General features: G+C 48.0%; 8 protein-coding genes across 8 annotated transcripts; 5 read left to right on the forward strand and 3 right to left on the reverse strand.

Annotated features, from left to right (window-relative positions):
- Positions 1 to 261: 261 nt before the first annotated feature.
- On the forward strand, positions 262 to 1151 carry FSUBG_6313 (uncharacterized protein; the record flags this gene model as incomplete). Its single annotated transcript, XM_036684499.1, has 3 exons — positions 262 to 354; positions 408 to 476; positions 525 to 1151. 3 exons carry the CDS (start codon positions 262 to 264, stop codon positions 1149 to 1151), a joined length of 789 nt encoding a protein of 262 aa, XP_036538185.1.
- A 1112-nt stretch (positions 1152 to 2263) lies between these two features.
- On the forward strand, positions 2264 to 2734 carry FSUBG_6314 (uncharacterized protein; the record flags this gene model as incomplete). Its single annotated transcript, XM_036684500.1, has 1 exon — positions 2264 to 2734. One exon carries the CDS (start codon positions 2264 to 2266, stop codon positions 2732 to 2734), a length of 471 nt encoding a protein of 156 aa, XP_036538186.1.
- Positions 2735 to 4253: 1519 nt separating this feature from the next.
- FSUBG_6315 (cellulose-binding family ii) lies at positions 4254 to 5447 on the forward strand (the record flags this gene model as incomplete). The annotated part of the gene is made up of 1 exon (XM_036684501.1): positions 4254 to 5447. One exon carries the CDS (start codon positions 4254 to 4256, stop codon positions 5445 to 5447), a length of 1194 nt encoding a protein of 397 aa, XP_036538187.1.
- A 232-nt stretch (positions 5448 to 5679) lies between these two features.
- Positions 5680 to 7368, reverse strand: FSUBG_6316 (ascus development 3; the record flags this gene model as incomplete). The annotated part of the gene is made up of 5 exons (XM_036684502.1): positions 5680 to 5813; positions 5861 to 5927; positions 5979 to 6108; positions 6157 to 7242; positions 7292 to 7368. The coding sequence occupies 5 exons, from the start codon at positions 7366 to 7368 to the stop codon at positions 5680 to 5682; spliced, it is 1494 nt and encodes a 497-aa protein (XP_036538188.1).
- An 846-nt stretch (positions 7369 to 8214) lies between these two features.
- FSUBG_6317 (oxidoreductase) lies at positions 8215 to 10078 on the forward strand (the record flags this gene model as incomplete). Its single annotated transcript, XM_036684503.1, has 6 exons — positions 8215 to 8286; positions 8348 to 8901; positions 8983 to 9253; positions 9307 to 9589; positions 9637 to 9871; positions 9922 to 10078. 6 exons carry the CDS (start codon positions 8215 to 8217, stop codon positions 10076 to 10078), a joined length of 1572 nt encoding a protein of 523 aa, XP_036538189.1.
- Positions 10079 to 10288: 210 nt separating this feature from the next.
- Positions 10289 to 11277, reverse strand: FSUBG_6318 (dehydroshikimate dehydratase; the record flags this gene model as incomplete). Its single annotated transcript, XM_036684504.1, has 3 exons — positions 10289 to 10350; positions 10422 to 10836; positions 10885 to 11277. 3 exons carry the CDS (start codon positions 11275 to 11277, stop codon positions 10289 to 10291), a joined length of 870 nt encoding a protein of 289 aa, XP_036538190.1.
- Positions 11278 to 12239: 962 nt separating this feature from the next.
- On the forward strand, positions 12240 to 12810 carry FSUBG_6319 (uncharacterized protein; the record flags this gene model as incomplete). The annotated part of the gene is made up of 3 exons (XM_036684505.1): positions 12240 to 12246; positions 12299 to 12682; positions 12734 to 12810. 3 exons carry the CDS (start codon positions 12240 to 12242, stop codon positions 12808 to 12810), a joined length of 468 nt encoding a protein of 155 aa, XP_036538191.1.
- A 301-nt stretch (positions 12811 to 13111) lies between these two features.
- On the reverse strand, positions 13112 to 15864 carry FSUBG_6320 (ubiquitin ligase; the record flags this gene model as incomplete). The annotated part of the gene is made up of 2 exons (XM_036684507.1): positions 13112 to 14982; positions 15045 to 15864. 2 exons carry the CDS (start codon positions 15862 to 15864, stop codon positions 13112 to 13114), a joined length of 2691 nt encoding a protein of 896 aa, XP_036538192.1.
- Between the last annotated feature and the right edge of the window lie 224 nt (positions 15865 to 16088).

A 16088-nucleotide genomic window follows, 5' to 3' on the forward strand; every position in this document is an offset into this window, starting at 1 on the left:
GATCTGGGGAAATAGGTAGAGCATTGGCGTAGATGAGCATAGTCGAGATGAGAGCTATATAAAGCTTGGCATGTCTTTCACATATTATTCTCATCAACCAACTCAATTCACTTCTATTCTTTATCTACTTGAGCTTTGCTTGACGCAATATCTCAAGTTTCTCTAATCATAATAGGCTAGTCCTACTTAATCTGCCTTAATTCTCTCTTTACCTGCTGGTCAGAACTCATTTAATCTCTTTTACATCTTTTATCCTTCAAGATGCATTTCTCCAACGTTATCATCACCACTCTTGCTGCTCAGGCCCTTGCTCAGGACAGCCGTGTCCCACGCGCTCGCATTGGACAAGTTGCTGTAAGTGACTGTCTCTTTATGAACTTGCTAGTGTCTTGCTGACAGCTCTCAAGGCTCTAGTGGCTGCTGCTGCTCTTCCAGTCAGAGCACTCCCGGTCTTTGATGCCCTTGAGGCGCGCGATGTAAGTTCTCTCACTTTCTTCTACCCATCCATCAATTAACAAGGATAGCCTCATCACCAGGGCAACAAGGCGAAGGCCAAGGCGGTCGAGGGATGCAAGGCCAAGCGCGACGACGACGACGACGACGACGAAGCCATCGAGGGACTCGTCGCTCGCCATCACCAGGGAGCCCACGGCAAGGCTGCTGCCAAGGCTACCAACAACTGCAACAAGAATGGCAAGCGAGACGAAGAACTTGAAACCCGAGATGTTGAAGAAGACGAAGAAGAAGAAGAAGATGATGATGAAGAAGACACCCATGAGCTTACCACCAGGGATGTCGAGGAAGACACCGAGGAGGACGCTGGCGAGCTTGAAGCCCGAGCTGCAAAGAAGGGCAAGAAAGGCAAGAAGGGTAAGAAGGGAAAGAAAGGAAAGAAGGGCAAGAAGGATAAGAAGGGTAAGAAGGGTGGAAAGAAGGGCAAGAAGGCTGGCAAGAAGGCTGGTGCCAACGCCAACAAGAACGCGAACGCCGGTACTACCAACGGAGCAGCCAAGACTGGTACCACCGCCAACAACGCCAACACCAACACTAACACTGGTGCTACCAGTGGAACAGCTAAGACCGGTACCACCGCCAACACAAACACGAACACCAACAGCAACACTCAAGCCAAGTCTGGTACTACGGCTTAAGAGTGCATCCGAGACCAGGCGAGGATATGGTAATAGTTACAAGGAGTCCAAGGCTGTTAGTCTCCACGGTACCCTCAATACAAACTATTACCTAGGAAGCTTCCACACGGAGAAATTCACCTACCTTACACCGAGGAGTTGGCCCCTACAGTTAGTTAGCGCAGGTAGCTAATACAACACTATTCACTTCGTACTAGTTGAGATTTGGTCAGGGCTGAGATGGATATGCCGGAAATTGTCGTGAAAACTATTGATATTCTTTTTAATATGTTTAACGACGGCAGGCTCAGTGGACTGAACAAGCATTACTTACAATCTCAGGTACTGCCAGTCAAAGACAATAAATGAGGAAAATACCCACCTTCTTCAAGAGAATATTCGTATTCGTTGAGATTGACAAAACCTAAAGTTGCATCCTAAGCCTCCTTTGGCATCGCGACGTCATGAGACAGCTCTTTTCGTCCGCAAAAGATGATTAGCGCCCCAACTTTATTTAAACATTGAGCGAAAACCTCTCCGATAATGAACGGATAGAGGTTTGCGCTGTCTATTGGTCTCCCGGCTTAGCGCCGAATATGCATCTGACCCAGCCCTGACCTTTTGGGAAGGGCTGAGAAATGCCAAGAGCCAGTGACCTTAGAGCATCATGGAAGCTGAAATATCTCGTTCGAATACTGACCTGTAATAACTGGGATACTCTTCTGTTTTTAAAAAGTAAAAAGATCAGTGGCATAAGTTTAAATGCTATATATGCTTCTTTAACAAAGCTATTGGTTGGATTCTTATCTGATGGCTTGGTTCACATGTTGAACAACGTCATGGGAATGCCGAATGAGTATCAGTATTCTCGAATTAGTTATTTGTAAGAAAGGCCTAACAAGCTTCTGCTATATAAGCTTGACTTCGTTCCTCTATCCTAGACCCAGTGCCTTCTCTATCTGCTACATCTTCCAAGACTTCAGCTATTACAGTCCAAAGCTCCTGAATCACACGCTGCCACGACCCTAGTACAAGTCGGTTGACCTTCAATAGCTTTCATAAGAGTCAAAAGCAGCTAACTCCTCCCAGGTCTTGGCTTTGCAGTCCTTAATACCTCAAGTGCTCAAATCATTATGAATGCATTCTCGTATCGGAAGTGCATTGGCCTTCTTGCCATTCTGAGTATTGTCCAAGCTCAAGAGCCGATTTCCTCTGAGCAGACGTTTTATCTCGATTGTGGAGGGCCTAACGTGACTATTCCCTATTGTCTCCAATGCGATGGATGTAGGATGGAATGTGGTGGCCCTGATGTGGTAGTTCCATGGTGTCTTCCATGTCAGGATGAGTGCGTTACCCCCCCAGGACAAGGAACACTCCCGCGCAAGCGTCTAGGAGAAGATGGGAAACCATTCATCGTGGGCCAGTGGCAACTCGACACCTCTCTAGCTGAATCTACAGATAAGGAGATGGTCTGGGCAGGCGAAGTCAAATGGAATGTGGCCCCGAAGAAGGAGATGGAGAACTCGGCTGCCTTGTGTTGGGGAGTCAAAGCCGAAGATGGTAGTGGCAAGTTGGCATATCAGTGTGTGAATGCGGGACTGTGATAACGGTCACATGAGTTGTAAATAAGAGATACAGCAAGTGCAAGAGAAACTGTATGGTTACTTCGTATATCAAGTATTGTCGGGATTACTGATGTGATCGACCTGGAAAGAGTTGTTATAGTGACTGTAACTTTGGGCTGCGCTAAAGAAAAAAACGACAATCTTTCCAGAATATCCACGAGATATTCATTCCGTAACCTTTCACCCAGATATTCCCTGACATGCGCCTTTAGACTAGGTATCCTTAGGTGTATGATCGAGAACACGCTTGCCTATAAGTTCACATGGAAGCTGTTCTAAGACTTTACTAAAGAGATTTGTGTGAAAATTGCACCACTATGCGTCATATCTGGTAAATCTAGCATTTTGATATGATCAGCGTTCAGGTCAAACTGGCGACATATCTTGAGTGACTTGGGAGAGAGCGCATGAGCGTTGGGCGCTCCAGGTCTTTCTGGGCGGCTTTTAGTGATGAGAGAGGTTCGAAAATCCAGTTTGGATAAGAGGTAGGCTTGCAAGACGTCACTGGGACCAATCTCCGTTTGGGCTGAAGCAGCGTCGGGTACAGCTCACGTGCCATAAGGGATGCGCGGATAAGTTAAATGAAACATACCAACACATCGTGATATTTTCCTTAAGTCTTCACATATAGATCAATAATCCGAAGATTCGGACGCGATCTTATATCCACTTATCAGATCCATTTCTATGCGCGGGTTCGGGTTAACCTTGCTGGCGTCAGATTAAGGATGAACCAAGCGCTAGAACATGAAACAGACCATTAGCACCACCACCAAAGAACAGAGTAGACCGACGCTAATGGTAGGTTCCGTGCGGTTTTGCTGGCTGATGATGGCCTGAAACGAAGGAAGTTTTGGCGGAGATGAACTGCAAAAATACGAGCTTCCGTGTGAGCTCTTCAAGCGGCTCCGTGATTGCTGAAATCGGGAGCAAGAATTTCCATTGAGCAAATTCGCATTAGCTCCAGTGAAAATGAGATTCGACGGATAGTATGTTTAAGCATAAAATAGGTAAACTCAAAAGACTGTTTAAGTATCTTCAACTTCGAAGCTTATTTTAAGGTTCGCCGACGACAATCCCAAAGATCTGGTCAACGACAAGGGAGAATACACGGGCGCCAACATCATACCGAAAACTGCCCTATTGGGCACGATGACATGCCATACCGGGGAGATGAACCATATTAGGAGATTGAGAAACAGGAGGAGCACAGACATAAAAGCCCTATCCTTGAATAGCCCGAGAATTATGGATCAGTTTCTCACGATGGAGAAGCTATTGTTTCCGTCTTATTATCCCGCCAATTAGACTCTTTAACCATCTCGTAATAGGATGTGGTCCGATTTGAACGATTGATTCTATATATCTTGAGCTTAGAACGTGTAAGTTGAAGCCCAGCAAGCATCTCTGGTAGACATTCGTTTTCTGTTCCTTCGTTTCTCTCCAACCCGACACTCGTTAACTACCTCACATTCTTTATCTTCACTCACTCGCCAACATGCGTTTCTCTTCCGCCGCTGGCCTCATGGCCCTCGCTACGTCGACCGTAGTCCACCCCAACTCCGCCACCTCCGATCTCGACGGCTCCGTCTGGAAGGCCCTCACACCTCTCAAATCCCGCTCATGGACATCCATCCCCCGAAACCGTCCCACCAAGCGCCAATCCGGCTGGAACCCTCCCTCCGATATCGCCACGCCCCTCAAAGAAGTCTGGGACCACGAAGTCAAGACCTACAGCGACGCGCTCGGCTTCAAGAACTACGGCTGGGACCAAGTCATTGCTGGAAAGGGCCAGCTGAACGTCTGCGTTCGCTGGGAGTCTAGCGCTTCTGTGACTGCTGAGCAGCGCACCAAGGTTGCTGCTGCTCTTCAGGACTCGTATAGTGCTTGGATGAAGTGGGTTTCCGGCTATGATAACTTTCCTTACGAGGAAGTCAAGATCAATGTCGTTGGATGGGCTGTCAAGAACAAGAGTCTTCTCCAGGGTTCCACGGAAGGTCTCGATATCTACACTGACACTAACGCCGACGGCATTCCTCAATGTTCCGAGAAGTGTGGCCGTTTCTTCCACCAGGACGGTGACTACAGCAGCTGCCCCGGAGGCGCTGAGCGACACTATGATAACTCCCTCTGGCTGACCGACGGTATGCAGGGCGGAGCCGGTGGTGACTGGGGGCAACGTATTGGCCGGGAGTACTTTATGGATCTCCTTGGTCAAAAGGACATTCATATTCTTGAGCACGAGATCGGTCATACCTTTGCCCTTGACGATTTCTACGACTGGACTCCCACCGGGCAGACCAACTTCATCATGCTTGCTGGTTCATCCACCAAGGTCACTGACTTTGATGGCTGGATGTTGAGGAACTGGTGGTATGAGCTTTCTCGTGAGCGCGGCTGGCAATCTACTGCCTCTAGCTCTGCCTCAAAGGGTACTTCATCCGACAAGGCTGTTGCTCCTGTCTCGTCCAAGGCTGCTAGCACCAAGACTGCTGTTGCTAAGCCCACTACTACCACTGTCAAGCAGGCTGCCACTCAAACTGCCGTCAAGCCTGTCAAGGAGACAGCCTCAAGCGCTTCTGCTGCTGCCTACGCTCAGTGCGGTGGTGGTGCTGGCTATACCGGCCCTACCAAGTGCGCTTCTGGGTTGAAGTGCACCAAGCACAGTGATTGGTACTCTCAGTGCCTCTAAGCTCCCTGATGCGCACAATATCCGAGCTTGATGCTTGGAACTTATTTGTATATACTTAGTCATTAGAAAGGAATACCTGAGTATTATAGGACATAATTTACTAAATATCGATATAAATCCGACTATTAGTCGGCGGGGCTCATAATTCCTCTTGCATTGTGTCTTCTGATGTGGCTTGTTAATTTTTCACACCGTCATCAGATACCATAAGTCTAGCTCCATGGGAGGTCTTCTAAGATCCTTGCGCAATGCGCTGATCCCTTGTTTCAATCGCTTCGACGCCACTCTTCTCGGAGAACCGGACATCCTCTTCATGGACGATCTTGACATCACCAAAGATCTCATCAATCTCTTCCAGTGATTTGCCTACAATTCGTTAATTTGTGAAAACCAAATCCGGAGCTCTGACTTACCTCGTGTCTCGGGGTATACGAAGAAGAAGACAATAGCACAAAGGGCGTTGGTGAGGACGAACAGGATCTAGAAAATTGTTAGAATATGAGAGCTCAGAGTGATTCAGGCTCAACTGACGTAGTATTTCCAGCCCACGGCTGCTAAAGCGATGGGCGAGCATTGCGTGATGATCAGACTGATGGAATAGTGAACTACCTGCACAATGGCGTTGGCCTTGGCGCGTAGCTCTGTGGTAAAAACCTCAGGCCTGCTACGATTAGTAAAGGTAAGGATACTCCAGGTGTCTGAGACTTACGGAATGATCCAAGTCATCGGCCCAAGAAGAGCTGAATAATTGGCCGAAACAGCAAAAATACACGCAATCAAACCCCTCTGCGCCGCAGCATTGGTCGGCATACCAGGGACAGCGGGGAATTCAGCAGCCAGGATCGTAATGATCAAGTAGCATAGCGACAATAGCGACGAACTGATGACCAGAATTTTCTTTCTTCCTATCTTGTCGACGAAGAACAATGACAGGAAACAAGCGACTGGTCCAACAGAACCGTAAAGGCCACTGACGAGAAGCTGGCGGTCCTCACTGAACTGTAGTGTCGCGTAGATAGCGGTCTGGTAATACTGCACGAAGGAAATACCAGATAGCATAGCTGCTGCCCAGACGAACGTACCAACAAAGAGACGTTTTCGGAACGCAGGGGTCTTGGCTAGCTCAGCCCATGAAAGACGACCCTGAGCTTGCATCTCCTCGGAGATGTTGACCTGGATGACAGCGAACTCAGTGCGACACCAATCGTCATTCGTTCCGTCGTAATGATAAGCGCGGAATGCCTTCTCAGCTTCATCATGACGGCCCTTGAGGCAAAGCCAACGGGGTGATTCACTGAGAAACAAAACACCAACGCCAAGAATGAGAGCAGGAATACTTTGAATCGCAAAGCCAAGGCGCCACTGATTTGCGTTATGCCACTTCCCCTCCGCGACACCGATCCATAGCGCGACGAAGAATCCCCAGGCTGTCATCATCTGATTCACAGCCGTGACTCTCGCACGTTCATGAGTCTTCGCGATTTCAGCTCCAAACACGGGAGATACACCCGTGATGGTCCCAACGGCAAAACCAACGAGGAGTCGCCCGATAATGAGCATCGCAACATGAGCGGCGCCAGCCATGACCGCACCGCCGATGACGCCCCAGATGCAGCCGAAAGCAATAGCTTTACGACGACCGAGTTTGTCGCTGGTGATGCCGACTGAGGCACTGCCTAGCCATGCTCCTGCTTGGTACATGGACACAATAGCTCCTCGAAGGGGAGGGTCAGGCTTGCCAAAATACGTGAGGAACGAACTCAGCGCCAAGCTGGGCGTGATGATACCCGAGTCACTGAATCCGTCAACATGATTCTATTCACTGGTAAAGCGCATTGACTTACAATCCATAGAGGAACCCTCCTATCCCAAGGAATATGGAGGTCAAAAAGGGCTTGCTAAGCCAAGCGTCACTCTTCATTTTTGCAGCCGTTCAGAGTTACTAGAGACAGTAATGATTCAATCGATATCCTTAGCATATTCTTCCCGACGAGATGCAATGCAACCTCTTTATCTAAAGTCGGGGTAAAATGAACCGAAAAACAAGGATATCGGAGTGTCCCACCAATCTAGCAAAGACAAGAAAACTTGTGCCATCTAACCGAAGTGAAAGAAAGTCTTAGGCAAACCTTGCATCAGGTTCCATAGTTCTTAGACCAGTTTATTCTGACATCCTATCTCAATATCAGCACTTTTCTTACTCCCCCACAATGTCTAGCTCAGTGGAGACCTCCCGGGTTTAAAACATCTCGGCATAACCTTTTGCAGTTTAGAACGCGGGGTTGGGAATAACATGACATCTCGCCTCGCGAAGTCAGAGTCATTAGGGCATCCTTTAATGCCTTTAGTATGAGTCGTTGACGCGGGGGTGGCTTATCCAGGTCTTTTGGGTTCGGCAGTTGAGGGTGGCAGTTGAGGTTGTTTCGGTTGCATATATGCGAGTGTGTGTGTTTTCGGCTTCTTTTATTACCGGATGATAGCCGACTGACAAGGGACATACATCTCACTTCCAGACACAGATGTCACGTTTGCCAAAGCCGTGCCTCACCTTAGAGAGCAAGAAAACACCAGACCTTGATACAAGGTGTCAAAATAAACTCAGCAAAAGATATCCTAAGTTTATGCAAATTTACCTTAGGTCTTTTTATTATTTAGGATCAAGATCCTGAGGTTTCTTTCTTCCCCTAGGCAGATCACCTTTGCCAAGTTGTCAAAGCTGGTTTAGTCCTGGCAAGGCTCTGTGAGACCTGCTCTGGGTACTGACAAGATGGTGGTAAAACTCATTCTCTACGCTGCCGTTGCGTTGGGCCTGGCATATCTCGCCCTCATTTTCCCAAGGGTAAGCATAATCCACCAATAACAGCTGTCCCTTTACCAATACTCACAACCACTCCGTACAGCTCCAACAAGAATGGAAGCTCTACTCCCACCGCTCCCAGCTCCCCCCAGGCCCCAAAACCATCAGAACCGGCATCCGCAAACCATGGCTCTGGTTCCAAGAACTCAGCCAGCAATACGGCGACGTCGTCTATCTCCAACTCGGCCCAACACCAACCATAATCCTCGGTTCCGCCCAAGCAGCCTGGGATCTTCTCGAGAAGCGCGGCGCCGTATTTTCCTCGCGCCCACGATTCATCATGGGCGGTGAACTACTTTCCGGTGGAATGAGAGGTCTTATGGCGCCGTATGCTTCGTATTGGAGACGGTGGAGAAAGTTGCTGCACAGTGGGTTTATGCAGAGGCAGAGTGAGACGTACAGACCGATTCAGAGCCTTGAGTCCAAGGTTCTGATGTTTGATCTTTTGAAGAGGCCTGCTGATTTTAGGATGCATTTGGAAAGATATGCTGCGTCGGTTATCGTTACTGTTACTTATGGGCGGCGGGTTGAGGATGTGAGGAGTGATATTGTGGTGAGGCGCAATGCTGAGGCCATGGAGCGTCTGACTATGGTCAAGTAAGTTTGCATCTACTCTAAACCTACTAAACCTGCTCCAAACCTACTATAAACCTGATCTTAAGCTAACAAATGTTATAGTATTCCCGGAAAGTACGCCGTCGAGCGCTATCCCGCACTCAAGTATCTCCCTGGCTTCCTGGCGCCATGGAAAAAGGAAGTTCTTCAACAACGTCAGAAAGACATTCAACTCTACACAGAACTCATGGATGAGGTACGCGAAAAAGTCGCCAAAGGTACTGCGCCAGGCTGTTTCGCGAAACATCTTCTTGAAGAGCAAGAGAGCTTGGGTATGAGTGACTTAGAAATTGCTTACACGGCTGGATCACCTTTCGGTGCTGGTGTTGAGACCGTAAGTCTACTCTTTCGTGACAGAAAAGAACTTTGTGACTAATACTTTGACAGTCCGCGGGCTCACTCGCAAGTTTCCTCCTTGCCTGCGTAAAGTTCGGACCTCATTTCATCCCCAGGGCTCAAGAAGAGCTGGACAGAGTAGTCGGAAGTGATAAACTTCCCACATTCGATGATCTGCCCAAGTTGGAGTATGTCAGAGCTATTGCATCCGAGACTCTTCGATGGAGACCTGTTGCTGTTTTAGGAGGCACACCTCATGCTAGCACAGCGGATCACGTCTACAAGGGCATGTTTATCCCCAAGGGAAGCACCATCATCGCACCACTTTGGACGCGTAAGTAGCGCATTCACTGATTGTTTGACAATGGCTGATAACGCCAGTGCACCTTAACGAAGCCGATTTCCCAGAGCCTCATGAGTTTAGACCAGAGCGTTTCATGGAGAAGCGAGAGTACCCTGGCACACTTGGCCACAGCGCTTTTGGCTGGGGTCGACGAATCTGTCCAGGCATGCACCTCGGAGCTGCGTCAGTCACGCTCAACATCGCGCGTATCCTATGGGGATTTGAGGTCAACCCCGAGAAGGATGAGGACGGACGAGACATTGATGTTGATATGTGAGTTGAAGACGTAACCATGGAGGAGATTTGTTGCTAATATTGCGTAGCTTTGCTTATTCGGAGGGCTTCAACTCGAGTCCATTGCCATTCCCTTGCTCAATTACACCTCGGTCGGTGAAACATGCTCAGGTCATTGAGACTGAACACGACAATGCGCTGGATGACTTGATGGAGTATACTGCTGTTACAAGTAAAATATCTTGATATGATGACAAGCAAAAAAGGCAAAGAGGAATATATAGATAGCAGGAAATAAGAAACAATCGTAATGAGACTTTTGTTATTGCTCCTCATGATACCTCTCTCAGAAGACTGATGAGGCTGAATCATTCACTAACCTGAATGAGCTTCTTCAACGACTCAACCGCCGCAACAGTATACTCATTCATATCCGTATTCTCCCCCTCAAGCCCATCAAACACCTCCACCGACAACCAACTCCTGAACCCAGTCTTCAGCACAGCATGCAGCATATCCTGAACGGGCAAATACCCCCCATCACACGGCAACGGCCTATAATCATGACTCCACCTCGCTCTAGGCCTACTCCCCTCTTCATCTTTCTGATCCTCGATAGGAGGATCCATCTTGTACGCATCCGAGATCTGAAGGAGATAAATCTTATCTGCTGGCACAGTGGCAGCTAGTTCTTCAAGGCTCTTGTGCCAGCGAGTTTTGCGCTCCTCATCGCTGTTTGCTTTGATGAGACCGTCCTTGGTGGTGGGATCTCCCCACTCGAGACCAGCGGTTTGGAAGGTGTCTAGGCAGAGACCGATATTAGGTCTGTTAGCCTTTTGGACGATTTGCCAGACTGTTTTCCAGGTTGGGGCGTGGGTGGCCCAGCACCAGTTTTCGTAGGCGATGCTGAAGCCTTTTTCGGCGAGAAGATCTGCTAGTTCTGCGAGATCGGAGGCCAAGTCGTCGAATGAGGATGAGATGCCTTCCGAGTCGGATGAGCCAACCTGCGAGTGATTAGTGGCTAATCCCATGAATGTAGTATCGAAGCTTACCTGTAGCAAAGTGATACCAGCAGCCTCCATAACCTTGACCCATCCACGCGCCTTTTCAAAAACCTTCTTCCTCTGGTCGTCATGTTCGCCCTTCTTCCAACCTTCGAAATTCGCAAAAGGCTGAAGCATCATAATCTTCAGGCCCAACTCATCCGTCAACGCCTTGATCTGCTTCACAACATCGGCAAGCGTATCATAGTCGTCCTCTTTTGGTTGAGATCCACTGAGAAGCTTTCCATAGTCAAGGATATCAGGCATAGAAAGCTCAATTCCGTCGAAGCCGGCTTTTCGAATGGCGCCTAGCTTGTCGGGAAGGCTGGCCCTGATCTTCATGGGGATGCTGCATGATGCGAACGAGATGGGGATCTGAGACCCTTGATATTGGATCACCATATTGAGAGTAGCTAAGAGGTGAGAGGAGTTGACAAGTGAGATTTTGTTTTGTCTAGGTTGAGATAGGATGCTTCATTGAAGTCATGGTAAAAAGGCTTCTGCCGATGGTTGACGTCATCTCAATCGTCATCATGACTTGAATTTCAGTGGACTCCAATAGTGAGAGATGGAATTAAAACATCCCCAACGTACCTAATATCACAGATAAAATAGGGAATATGCTCAAACAAGTGATTAGCACCGCGTTCCATGATATCGTTGTGCTTCTGGACGAGGTTTGCGTATTGTTTGAGTCTTGCAGCATGGAACGGGAATCAGCATATGGAAGCTCTAGAAAATATTCATCCCTATATTTCAAGAACTAAAAATACTTGTTACTAGAGTATGTGATGCGTCGGGCGCTGAGGCTGTTTTTATCTCAAGGCGTGCGTCGATCGCATTGGTTCCGAAGAGAACAGCCGTGCTGAGGCTCAAGCTATAGCCACCGACCCCTACCTACCTTACGCAGAGTTAACTTTGCCCAACTGATCTGGAAGATATGAATTTCTAATACACAAGTGCCCAAAAAAAAAAAAAAAAAAAAAAAAAAAAAAAAAAAAAGAAAAAAAAGAAAGAAAAGGACACACATTACATTACTTCAGACATCTGCCGACCAACAATTTACTTCCTTGCGCTTATCGCCAACTTTTTGCCCAATCATCGTGGTGCCTTGCCGGTACAGTTGCAGCACTAATAAACTTCATCTCGGGACGTTCGGGGCTGGCATCAATGCACGGGCAAGGTATTTAAGTGATCCGCTCTTCTCTTGTTTTCATATTTACAATTTGACTCATAACCTTTTGTGTCGTGACAAGTGTACTGTAATCATCTGGGCTAACACGACCAACATCCTTATCATGTCGCCACAGAAGCCATTTCTCGATTATCTATATTTATTGATAGTAGCTCTCCAGTTATTTGCTATGATTAGTAAGTCTAATCAGTCTCTCATGTCCATGTCCGTAACTTATGACTGGATCAGCCATCGATTTCGTTCCATTCTATCCACAGTCTCTATTACAGCCTCGTGGCTCGCCATTCCATTTTCTCGTCACATTTCGCCAGTGGTACATCACAACATTCTCAGATCCTTATTACAACATCGACATCCCCGGGCACTTCTTCGAATTCCTAGTCTATGTTGAGCTTGTCGTGCAGTTCCCTCTAGCAATCTACCTCACCCGCGCACTGTTTTCCAAACAGCGCATGTCTGGCTCTGCTGAGCTTGCGGGCGTCGTCTATGGTGCAGTGGTTGGCCTTTGCACGGCTGTAGTTTGCAATGATATGTGGTATCTGGGTCCGGAGATTATCACTCGTGAGGCCAAGCAGACTCTGCTTGGGACATATCTGCCATATGCTGTGATTCGTAAGCTTCACCATGTGAGTATCATTGAGCAACTGCTAACATCTGAGCTAGCGACCTTGATGTCATTGGATATGCAAAAGCGGTTGCTCTTCCGGCTTCATAGACTTTCTGGAATCAAGCAGGAATAGTATTTCTTACCAAGTTCTGTCTGCTGGTTTATGCTCTCAGCCATAACTCTCAACTACAAATGATACATCTGGATAACAAAGGATTTAGACAGTTAAAGAGGTGTCAGGTATTTACTGAAGATATGTAGTAGGTGGTTTATATGTGCATTCTCCCACCTATAGGTACTCAGTCTAACAACAAGGAGCAACATGGCCGTATCTAGACTATCGTTAGCATAGATCAATTTGCACCACACTCAGATGGTAGAAACCTTCATGGCTCTCGACTCTATTCCTGAGATTTGGCAACTGGAAGGCTATACTATAAAACCATCGTCCACGTTACTGCCCTACTCCGTAGCAATGTCAATACACCTAGCGGCAGGTGTTCCTTGTCCACAAGACGCAAACCTCCGTAGTCGCGGCGCAACACATCCCGATACATCTGCAGTGCCCACCGAACTTCTTTCGTTTTGCTGTCCGAATTATTTAGATTGGCGCCCAAGTCGTAGTTAAGGGTACGCGAAACATCAGAGTCCAAGTCAGGGCTAATGTCGACGGGTACAGTCTTCAACGCCACGTAAGCCTCCAACAAGGCGTTACTCGTCAACTCCCTGTGCTTTGCGTACTCTTCGATGCTGAAGAAGCTTTCGAGCTCCTCAGCCGATAGCAGATTCTTGAACGTTTCAGAGCTGACTGTTCCTGCACTTCCTGCGGCCTTGACAGCTTCGTTGATGCGGCTGTCGATACTTGCCAGAGAGTCGAAGTGTTTCTTGTATCGCTTATATCTCTCCTTTTCTGCATCGAAAAATTGTTGAATGATCGAGGTCGGAGACTTCTTTGCAATGCTGTCCCGAATCATCAGAATAGGCAAGAAGGGATTCCGTAGGCCGAGTCCTCCTAGACGTTCAGGCAAATGGACGAATGCATCGGGGACATCTACCCCAAAGCGGTCTTTTATCATGTGCTTGATGTGACTGACAGCTCCATGGCTGCTCTGTGATGAATCTGGCGCCACAGGGAATAAGAACTTCTGCATCATCTGGTAAGTCTCGAGGATGCTCTCAACGTGATGCAGACCAAAACAGTGTGCTGGTTCGCCAAAGGTATGACTAAAAAACCGTCCCATGCAGCTATTCCATGTCTGCACCCACTCCAGCACGCTAATGCATCCGTCCAACTGCTTCTTCAGCTGCCTCATATGCCCCTCTACCTCCTCACGGTCGATTTCCCAGATCCCCGACTTGGGGTCAAGAGATAAATGCCCAACTCGGACTGGACCCTCAGGCAAAGCGGTCGCAACATCGACATCTCGCTGTTTTCCCTCCTCTGTTATGTACACAGAGCCGGTTTTACCCCTGTTGAAGGTGAGGCCGAGGATTTTAGCATACTTGTTCATAGCAGCCCAAGCCCTTTTGCAGTGCAGTGGTTCGCCGCATAGCCATAGGTCGTCGTGGAGACGGTAGAGTAACATGCCATCCTGTTGATTCACTACAACATCCATAACGAAGAGAACAAGCTCGCCAAGAAGCTTCTCTGGCGCGTGAGCCATCGGCACTCCACGACGGCGGACTCTTGGACTGCCCGTCAATGGCGAGTCTGGGGAAGACTGCACGTTGAGAGGCGCTTGTAGAACCTTCTTGAAGAACAAAATGGCACTTTCGGTATAGCCAAAGAATCGCATAGTGGCAAAAATAGTTGTATGGGACAGACCCGTGGCAAACCACTCCAGGTCGGTCTGTATCAATGACACTTCGCCCTTCAAGGTTTTATGTATGGTGGCCTCTGTGGCAAGTGTTCGTAGTAGGCTCTGCTTAATGTTGGGCTTCTTGGAGGTGTCTTGCTCCTCTGTTGGATCGGTATAACCACCCGACCCAATCGTCTCGACATCTTCCGGCAGCTGTGACATGAAAAACTCGTCTACGTACTGTCTTCTTCTCTCATTAATGAGATTCGAGCCAGGAGTAACTCCTCTGGCTAAGTAATACATGCGGCGCTGCTTCTCATCACGGCTAGGATCTGGCCCAGTATTCCATCTCCAGAAGCTATACTGTGTAATAAAGCAGTCGAGAGCCGTCTTGAGAGCAACGCAACACTTTATCCCAATATAATGGATGAGAATTGCTTGCAAGACATCCTCATCCATCCATATTCTGTATTTGCCGTTCAACTGTTGCCTCGGGAGAACAGGGACTAGTGCAATAGAGTTAGGTACTTCTTCCGCAGCTAGAGGAGAATAATTCTGGAGGACTTACTGCCTTGTTCACCAGCATCCCATTCCCAACTGTCAATGTTGGAGAAACGCATATTGAGGACATCGGCAATCTCTCCCAAAACAACCGGTTTCTCAAGAAAGTCTCGAAGAATGGCCTGTTTCTGGTCGCTCAGCAAATCCTCAGCTAGTAGCCCATTAATACACCACGTGAGCGTCGTAGAATCAAATGGCGCTTTTTCGCCAAAGATTTCTTTACATGAATCACCGATTGTTTCTCTCAGTGCCTTGAGTGACTTGGCGCCCTCTTCACTCTGTTCACCTTGGAACAGCTCGTTGAGGTAGAGGTCAATCTCAACTTCATCGGTTTCGAGCGGCTCAAAGACTACTCGCTCAAACTTATCGCACAGCTCCTGCAGTCTCTCCTTTTGTTGATCCAAAACCTCGTAGGATTCTTCCTCCGAGGCCGGACGGTCGTTGAGAGAGGCAGTCATCCATTCTGTGATGAGCCGAGCGTACAGGTGGCCAAGTGCTAGTTTCCGACTTGGAACCTCTAGGTGCGACCGAAGAAGTTCTTCGTGGGCCTGCATGAACTCGCTTGGAACAGAAACATCATATTTCGACTGACTGAGCCAGTGCTTGATGTTCTTGACTGCAGGGCTTTGGAAAGCCTCAGCGTTGAAGTTCTCAACTCCCTCTAGGAGAATATTGATTCTTGAAGTTTGATCAAGTTCTATATTGGCCTGGTCCAAGACTTTATCCTTTCGTGATTCGTAAATAGTGCGCTGCTTTTCAAGTTCACTGATCTTAGTGCGGGTGATTCCTCCAAGGGTTTGCGAAAGTGCAAAAAAGGACGATGCCATATTTGCTAGTTTCTGATGTGCTGTGGTCTCCGAAAAATTGTAAAGTGTTCACTGAGCAGATATTCAGTTCAATTTAGGAAAAGTCCAAGTTATAAAAGAGGATGATAGGAAATGCATCTCGTGGGTTCTACAGCTGTGTTGCCTAATGAGTTACTAGAGCAGAAAGCGGTGTGAACTTGGGTTAGGCAACAACGCTTAGCAAGGCCAATTGGCCGGGGTGTACA

Source organism: Fusarium subglutinans (assembly GCF_013396075.1).
Source record: "Fusarium subglutinans strain NRRL 66333 chromosome Unknown NRRL66333_c0000065, whole genome shotgun sequence".
In the NCBI taxonomy this organism is placed as follows: domain Eukaryota; kingdom Fungi; phylum Ascomycota; class Sordariomycetes; order Hypocreales; family Nectriaceae; genus Fusarium; species Fusarium subglutinans.